General features: G+C 43.2%; 1 protein-coding gene across 1 annotated transcript; it reads left to right on the forward strand.

Moving 5' to 3' along the window:
* Window positions 1-5,111: 5,111 nt before the first annotated feature.
* Window positions 5,112-7,643, forward strand: LOC311225224 (tuftelin-interacting protein 11-like; the record flags this gene model as incomplete). The annotated part of the gene is made up of 1 exon (XM_084310436.1): window positions 5,112-7,643. One exon carries the CDS (start codon window positions 5,112-5,114, stop codon window positions 7,641-7,643), a length of 2,532 nt encoding a protein of 843 aa, XP_084166562.1.
* Window positions 7,644-9,724: the final 2,081 nt, after the last annotated feature.

Consider the following 9,724-nt stretch of genomic DNA (forward strand, 5'->3'; position numbering starts at 1 on the left):
GGGTTCTGGACAGGAAGATGGTCCTTTGTCTATACCGGTGGTTTAAACTATGGGTCGAGTCGGGGCCTACTGGTGATACTTAGTATTATTTGGTGGGTCCTGAGCGGGGAAAGAAACACCTCTTGTGGTGTGTCCTACCATGTTTTGGAACCCCTTGTCTATATGATGTACCTAGTAGTAGGGAAAGAGAGAGGTGAGAGAAGAGGTAACGATGAGTCTGAATTTTATAGGAAAGCTGTACCTTTTGTCACTTACAGTATGTCTTTGTTATTATTGTATATTATTATTGGCATCACAAATTAAAAAAATGTTAACGTCAAAAAAGATTTTTTTGAAACGGGGTCACATGAGCAAGAAGACAAGAAGAAGAACACACATACACTTATAACGTTATATCACACAACATCACACACATGTACACACACACACACACACTTATAACGTTATATCACACAACATCATCACACACACGTACACTCATACACTTATCACATTATATCACACAACATCACACACATACACTTATAACGTTATATAACACACATACACTCATAACGTTATATCACACAACATCACACACCTGTACACACATACACTTATAACATTATATCACACATCACACGCACGTACACACATACACTTATATAATGTTATATCACACAACAACAACAGAGAATCAGTAACATTTCAGGTAGCTCTTTAGCTTCTAACAATTTCCCTCTGAGGACAGTGTGTTTGTTCAGTGATACAAATTATACCTCAGATTATTCCCCCCACTTCTCTGTCTCTCCCAAAACGACATAGTGCACCTTTAACTAATTACAGCAGAATGGAATCACTGAGTATCAGCTTGTGGTATCAGCTTGTGGTATCACCCAATGGTGTCCTGGACGCGTGAATACTTTCAACAACAAAAGTTTGTTTCCGCGTGCGAGTTTTGCGCTCTGATTGGCCAGGTCATGTGACATGTGCGCCAATCGTGGGACAGCAAGTTCTGCGCCTATTTCCGGGTCTAACAGCCTGCAAACTACCTGGCGTTCTATCGCCATGCTCTAAGACAAACTCTAACCTTAACCAACTTCGAAAGAGTGCCTAAGCTTAACCGTCGAAAGAAGGGCAGGCGTTCTATCGCCATGCGAGTCTAAGACAAACTCTAACCTTAACCAACTTCGAAAGAGCGCCTAAGCTTAACCGGTGTAGACACTTGCGGTCCCACGATTGGGCGTACATGTCACATGACCAGAAATTACCTGGCCAATCAGAGACGCGGAAACAAACATTTGTTGTCAAAAGTATTCAGGCGTCCTGGACGTCTACAGCCTCAATCGGGCGGACCCACAGATACGAGAGCTGGGGGGGGGGCTCTACATCGGCTGGGTCACGGCCGCGCTGCTGCTCATCACTGGGGTCATCCTCCTGTACCGCTTCCCTCCAGAGAAGGACGTAAGGAAGGAGGACACTGATACTGGCGTGGACAGACACCCCTCCAGCTTTTAGAAAAGCAGTCACTACAGTGTGATGGAGCTGAATCTTTGGCATCATCCCATTTGGTCAAATTTTGTGAGCTATTGCAATAGTCCTATAATGTGGTACTTGTACTTTATTATAGATTCATCTGAGTTGGTTGATTAAAGCTTTGGTATAGAGTGTATGCTTTTAAATTAACAATATAGACAAAAGAGCAACAACCTAGTACAACAAAAATATACTTGTATACACCTACATACACATGACACATCACATTATACATACACTTATAACGTTATATAACACACAGATACACTTATAACGTTATATCACACAACATCACACACACGTACACACATACACTTATCACATTATATCACACACACACACATACACTTATAACGTTATATCACACACATGTACACACACAGTCACACACACTTATAACGTTATATCACACACATGTGCACACACACAGTCACACACACTTATAACGTTATATCACACAACATCACACACACATACACTTATAACGTTATATCACACAACATCACACACATGTACACACATACACATACTCTTATCACATTATATCACACAACATCACACACATGTACAAACATACACTGATAACGTTATATCACACATCACACACATACACTTATAATGTTATATCACACATCACACACGTGTACACACATACTGTACACTTATAACGTTATATCACACAACATCACACACACATACACTTATGTTATATCACACACATGATATACACACAGATGATGGGGACGTTGTGTGTGATTGTGTCACTGAAACACAGACCATGCAGCTTGCAGCACCTCCTGATATGCCCCCTGCTAGAACAGCCCTGCACAGCATTGGACTTGGCAGATGAGTTCACTATGAATTGAAAATGGGGGACCCTGATGTAAACAAGACAAACGTCTTTCTCTGGTCTGCATCCCCTTCACAATTGTGTGTATTGAGCCGTACTGTATTGTACCCATTCTGCAATCTTTTAAATAAAGTTTTCATTCATTCATTCAATGAGAAGGGACAGCAATGTGTTCAGCTATGGTTGAACCACATCTAGCCAAGCCTTGTAATTGACTGTCTTGTGGACACGTAAGATAAAAAATGAGCAGTGTAAACAATATAATTAACTCTGAATATAAGCATGAGCAAGTAAACAGTGTAATCAAAAGTGCAGATAAGGGTCTGTATGTATCAGTTTATGTTACAATAAATAGTGTCAATAACACTTAGACTATAAATGAGTATATACTTGAATATATACTATGAGTAAGTAAAGTATACAGTATACACAGGTGCAGTATACATACAGTATACATATTATAGACCGATTCCAATGTGTGAGGGTGCCATCCAACATGGCAACATACAAAGAATGTTACTGGAAAAATATGTCCCTGCACAGTCATAGTAAAACGATGTATTCTTGCTATATGATTAAGAAAATGTGTCTAGGTTAAAAATAACAGGAATTATGGTATTTGTAGGAGCCAAAGCTATATAGGTTATTGTATTATGAATGTTTATTGGATTTAGATAAAGTCATTGAACTGTCTTATTTGTCATAATAGAAGGGCTGGCGGAGGATGGTAAATTATGAATTTAAGCATGGCGATCAAAGTGTTAATATCAGACCATATTGAATACTGAATGTTAATTCAGGTTGACAGTTGACATCATTTGACAGTTGACAGGGGGCTGGAAAGTTGATTTAATAAAAGAAAAAACTAATTTAATCAGATTAATCACTTTATTCAAATTGAGGATTTAGTTTGAGCATAAAAAAAAATGATAAAAAAAAGATTAGAATATTTTTCTTATTTTATTTTTTTTTAATTAAAAACGAAGGTTCGAACGTCCGTTCGAAGAACCCTGACGAAGTTTGAATCCCAAAAACAGGCTTCGTGGACAGCCTTACCAAACATTATTTACATTATTCAAATAGAACTCAAACATGGTCCGTTGTGATGTCACAGTATGACGTCATAGAACATTCTAGAGCATTTGTGATGTCACAGTATGATGTCATAATAGGACATTCTAGAGCATTTGTGATGTCACAGTATGATGTCATAATAGAACATGCTAGAACATTTGTGATGTCACAGTATGATGTCATAATCAAACATTCTAGAACATTTGTGCTGTCACAGTATGATGTCATAATCAAACATTCTAGAACATTTGTGATGTCACAGTATGATGTCATAATAGAACATTCTAGAACATTTGTGATGTCACAGTATGATGTCATAATCAAACATTCTAGAACATTTGTGATGTCACAGTATGATGTCATAATAGAACATTCTAGAACATTTGTGATGTCACAGTATGATGTCATAATAGAACATTCTAGAACATTTGTGATGTCACACTCATAATCAAACATTCTAGAACATTTGTGATGTCACAGTATGATGACATAATAGAACATTCTAGAACATTTGTGATGTCACAGTATGATGTCATAATAGAACATTCTAGAACATTTGTGTTCTATATATATTCAACAATTCTCTCATTATGCATCTTGAACCAGTGAACAGGACTCAACAGATAGACTAAACAACATAGATTGAAGCCTGCATTTCTCAACCAAGGTGCCTTGCCTACCGTTTTGCTGTGGAAAGGTGAGTGTCCACAACGGCTAGCTAGCTGTTCTACTTGAATACTGAATGTTAATATTGAATCAGACAATATTGAATACTGAATGTTAATATCAGACCATATTGAATACTGAATGTTAATTCAGGTTGACAGTTGACATCATTTAACAGTTGACAGGGGGCGGAAAGTTGATTTAATAAAAGAAAAAAACTCATTTAATCAGATTCATTCTAGAACATAGAACCTTCTAGAACGTTTGTGGTGATGTCATAATAGATCTTTCTAGAACATAAAACAGTCTGTAACGTTTGGGTGATGTCGGACTTTCTAGAACGTAAAACATTCTAGAACCACCGTATGACGTCTTGATAGAAAGTTCTGGAACCTTCGTGATGTCACCGTATGATGTCATAACCGAACATTCTAGAATCTTTGGGTCTCTATATAAGCGGGTGTTTCCTCAGAACGGGTCTTTTTGCATCTTCGACCAGACTGAATAGGACCGAACGGATGGACTCAACCATGGACTGAAGCCAGAAGCCAGAAGCCAACAAGTGGATTTACGGCTCTCACATTATGAAGGAATTTTCATGTGTCGAGTCGGCGGTGATTTTGGAGACTGGGAAATACAGTTTTCTTACCTTGTAGTAGTACTTGTAGCTTGTATTAGTACGTGTAGCTAGTAGGAGCCACTTGTAGTAGTATTTGTAGTAGTGACAGGAATATTTAGGAATGTAGATTTAGGACCACTTCTGTAAAGAGAGACTTTGCAAATAAACCATTTGGATATCTTTACTTTGCACTGGAGCGGCTGTGGACATTGCTTTTCTTCATCAACGGACGTACTACTCACGAGTAAGTAATTTGACCAGTGGAGTGGATCGTCTGCCCTCACTGTACTGAACAGATAGACTAAACAACATAGATTGAAGCCTGCATTTCTCAACCAAGGTGCCTTGCCTACCGTTTTGCTGTGGAAAGGATTTCCAACCATATCAATGTCCCACCTGTGGGAGGAGGTGGAGGTGGAGGTGGAGGAGGTGGAGAAGTTTGAGATAACAGAATGGGACCTGGCCAATGAGTTCAACCCGGAACGTTGCAAATTCAGACAGACCAAGGATCAGGCCATTTATGGCATCTGGGCCGACAGAGTTTCCAGTTTCAAGGGGAAGAGGGCTAAGGACTTCACGGCTCCAGTGAGCTTCGTCAGTGCAGGTCTCCGTAAGACGGCAGTGGAGGAGAAGCAGCAGCAGAAAGGGGAGAAAGGGGAGGGAAGTTCTGACGACTCGGATGAAGACGAAGCTCCCGCTGCGCCGCCGCCGCCTCCTACGCACGCCACCTCATCCAAGAAACTCCAAACGGGTGGACATTTCCGTCCCAGTCAATCCATGACGTTTGCGGCTGGTATCCGGTCGGGACAAGACATAGGCACCTGGGAGAAACACACGAGGGGCATCGGACAGAAGCTGCTACAGAAGATGGGCTACCAGCCAGGCAAAGGCCTGGGCAAGAATGCTCAAGGTATTATTAACCCCATTGAGGCGAAGGTTCGTAAGGGAAAGGGAGCCGTGGGCACTTACGGCCTGGAGCGAACCCAACAGAGTCTCAAGGACTTCCCCACAGTGGACTCGGAGGAAGAGGACGAGAAGGAGTTCCAGAAGGAGCTGGGCCAGTGGCGTAGAGACCCAGGCGGCACCGCAAGAAAGAAGAAGCCTAAGTACTCCTTCAGGACCGTGGACGAGCTGAAGGCCAAAGGCAAGCTGGCTGGTGGACGGTCTGCACAGACGCCTGCCGGAGAGTTGTCACAGGTTAAGGTAATAGACATGACCGGCCGGGAGCAGAAGGTTTACTACAGTTACAGTCAGATGACCAACAAGCACAGCGTCCCGGATGAAGCGCCGTCCAGCATGTCCGCGCGGGATTCCAAGGCACACAGCTTCGCTCTCCCCGAGCTGGAACACAACCTGCAGCTGCTCATAGACCTCACTGAACAGGACATATTACAGTCCGCCCGGCGCCTGCAGCACCTGCGGCGCCTGCAGCATGAGAGGGACGTCGTCGTGTCTCTGAGTCACGAGTTGTCCGCCCTGCAGACCAGACTGGCAGAGGAACAAGACTCCATCGCGAGGCTGGAGTCTGTGCTGAACCTGGTGGAGCGCTTCCAGTCTGGAGAGACCGCGCCCGGGGTGGGGCCCAGCCTGCAGGAGTGTGCCCGGGTATTCGACACCCTACAGGCAGAGTATTACGAGGAATACAAGATCATGGGGTTGGGAGACTTGGCTGCAGCTGTAGTTCACCCACTACTCAAAGAGAAACTACGTACATGGGACCCGCTCAAGGACAGCGCATATGGTCTGGAGGAGGTCGGTCAGTGGAAAGCCATCCTTGAATCTAGTGCCCCAGATTCAAACATGGACCCATACCACAGGCTGCTGTGGGAGGTGTGGGTCCCAGTGATGAGGTCGTGTGTGATGGCCTGGCAACCTCGCATGGTGGGGCCCATGGTGGACTGTGTGGAGCTGTGGGCGTCGCTGCTCCCTCTGTGGCTCCTGGACCACCTGCTGGAGCAGCTCGTCTTCCCCCGACTGCAACGAGAGGTGGACAGCTGGAACCCCTTGACTGACACGGTGCCCATCCACTCCTGGCTGCACCCGTGGCTCCCTCGGCTCCAGTCCCGCCTGGAGCCTCTGTACCCGCCCATCCGCAGTAAACTAGCCAACGCCCTGCAGCGCTGGCACCCCAGAGACGTCTCGGCCCGTATCATCCTGCAGCCGTGGAAAGAGGTATTCTCCCCGGGAGCCTGGGAGGCCTTCATGTTGAAGAACATCACCCCTAAACTAGCTCTATGTCTGGGGGAGATGTTTATTAAAGGTTGTGGGGGGGGAAAAGTCAGCACACCGTTGCTGCTTATTAACCCTCACCAGCAGCAGATGGAGCCCTTCCACTGGGTGATGGACTGGGAGGGCATGCTGGCCCCCTCCACCCTCGTCTTCCTGCTGGACAAAAACTTCTTCCCCGAATGGTTACAGGGTCTGCGTTCGTGGCTCAGAAACAGTCCTAACTATGAGAAGATCACAAAGTGGTACCTGGACTGGAAGACGATGTTCAGCGACATGCTGTTATCTCAGCCACTCGTTAAGGATAAATTCAATGAAGCACTGGACATTATGAACCGAGCAGTGTCCTCTGGGTTGCAGCCCGGCGCGAGGGAGAACATTGCGTACCTCACGCAGACGGAGAGGCGTAAGCCCTTACAGCACGAGGCGCTGCAGGAGCGCCGGGACGCGGAGAGCCTGGCGCAGAGGGGCCACGGAACCGGCCTGCCCACCAACTTCAAGGACCTGATCCAGACCAAAGCGGAGAAGAACAACATCGTCTTCATGCCCCTGGTGACCAGGCGCCACGAGGGCAAGCAGCTGTACACGTTCGGACGCATCGTCATCTACATAGACCGGGGGGTGGTGTTCGTCCAGGGGGAGAAGACCTGGGTCCCCACATCGTTAGAGAGTCTCATAGACATGGCCAAGTGAGGGTTCTGGACAGGAAGATGGTCCTTTGTCTATACCGGTGGTTTAAACTATGGGTCGAGTCGGGGCCTACTGATGATACTTAGTATTATTTGGTGGGTCCTGAGCGGGGAAAGAAACACCTCTTGTGGTGTGTCCTACCATGTTTTGGAACCCCTTGTCTATATGATGTACCAAGTAGTAGGGAAAGAGAGAGGTGAGAGAAGAGGTAACGATGAGTCTGAATTTTTATGGGAAAGCTGTACCTTTTGTCACTTATGTCTTTGTTATTGTATAAATCGTGTCTCTGGCATCACAAATTTAAAAAAATTTAACGTTATATCACACAACATCACACACATGTACACACACACACATACACTTATAACGTTATATCACACAACATCATCACACACATGTACACACATACACTTATCACATTATATCACACAACATCACACACATACACTTATAACGTTATATAACACACACACATACACTCATACCGTTATATCACACAACATCACACACCTGTACACACATACACTTATAACATTATATCACACATCACACGCACGTACACACATACACTTATATAATGTTATATCACACAACAACAACAACAACAACAACAACAACAACAACAACAACAACAACAACAACAACAGAGAATCAGTAACATTTCAGGTAGCTCTTTAGCTTCTAACAATTTCCCTCTGAGGACAGTGTGTTTGTTCAGTGATAAAAATTATACCTCAGATTATTCCCCCCACTTCTCTGTCTCTCCCAAAACGACATAGTGCACCTTTAACTAATTACAGCAGAATGGAATCACTGAGTATCAGCTTGTGGTATCACCCAATGGTATCACCTTGTGTACAAACTCGAACAGGCAAACCAGTGTTGTGTGTGTTATTCTAATATTAAAGAAGGTGGTGCGACAGCAGCGAGGTCAGGAGACAGTATGGTGTTACACTGAAACTAACCCTTCTCAGGTTACCTCTTTTCAACACCTTTCTCATATCAGCCAGGAGACATTTTAACATCAGTGTTCACCCTGTCTGCTTTCAGAGTGAGGGCAACCAGAAGATCCCAAAGTTTAGTGATACAAAACGCTTTTTGGAATCAAAAGATTATGTGCTGGGTTGGGATCAATTCACTTTCAATTCAGTGAATTTTGGGAAGTAGATTTTATTTAACATTTCTAAATACTGACAAACTTTTGGCACATAAAAGGTTGTGTTATTCAACCTATAGCACGTAAATAGCAACTTTGGTTGACATGTTTTACTGATTGGATTGAAAGTGAATTGATCCCCAACCCTCGTGTTGAGATGTATTTGTCTTGTTTCATAATGTATATAAGGGTTAAAGAATAAATACTATTATTTTCTACCTCAACCGAATTATTTTCTATTGTCTGGCATCATGTAAGATAAGATCAGATATTATTTTATTGATCCTCTTGGGGAAATTCAGGCGTGATAGCAGCATGGGGGAGGGGGGGGGGTACATGTATTGGCATGGTAATAGTAGAAGACATAAATATAGGCAATAAAGTTATAGTAAAGATAAAAATGAGCAGTGTAAACAATATAATTAACTCTGAATATAAGCATAATGAGCAAGTAAACAGTGTAATCAAAAGTGCAGATAAGGGTCTGTATGTATCAGTTATATTATGTTACAATAAATAGTGTCAATAACACTTAGACTATAAATGAGTATCTACTTGAATATATACTATGAGTAAGTAAAGTATACAGTATACACAGGTGCAGTAGTATACATACATTATAGACCGATTCCTATGTGTGAGGGTGCCATCCAACATGGCAACATACAAAGACTGTTACTGGAAAAATATGTCCCTGCACAGTCATAGTAAAACGATGTATTCTTGCCATATGATTAAAAAAAATGGTCTAGATTATAAATAACAGGAATTATGGTATTCTTTAAAGGTAAAATCTGTAATGTTGTCGAAATTGGTATCGGGCCTGCCTTGTTTACTTACATCTTTTGTCTTTGTCTGATGTGTGGTTTGGATTTCAGTGGGTATAGGGGGAGGAGTTGCTACTGCTGGGCACACCTCAGTTCTGCCA

Source organism: Notolepis coatsorum, assembly GCF_963971535.1.
Source record: "Notolepis coatsorum genome assembly, chromosome: 1".
NCBI classification, from domain to species: domain Eukaryota; kingdom Metazoa; phylum Chordata; class Actinopteri; order Aulopiformes; family Paralepididae; genus Notolepis; species Notolepis coatsorum.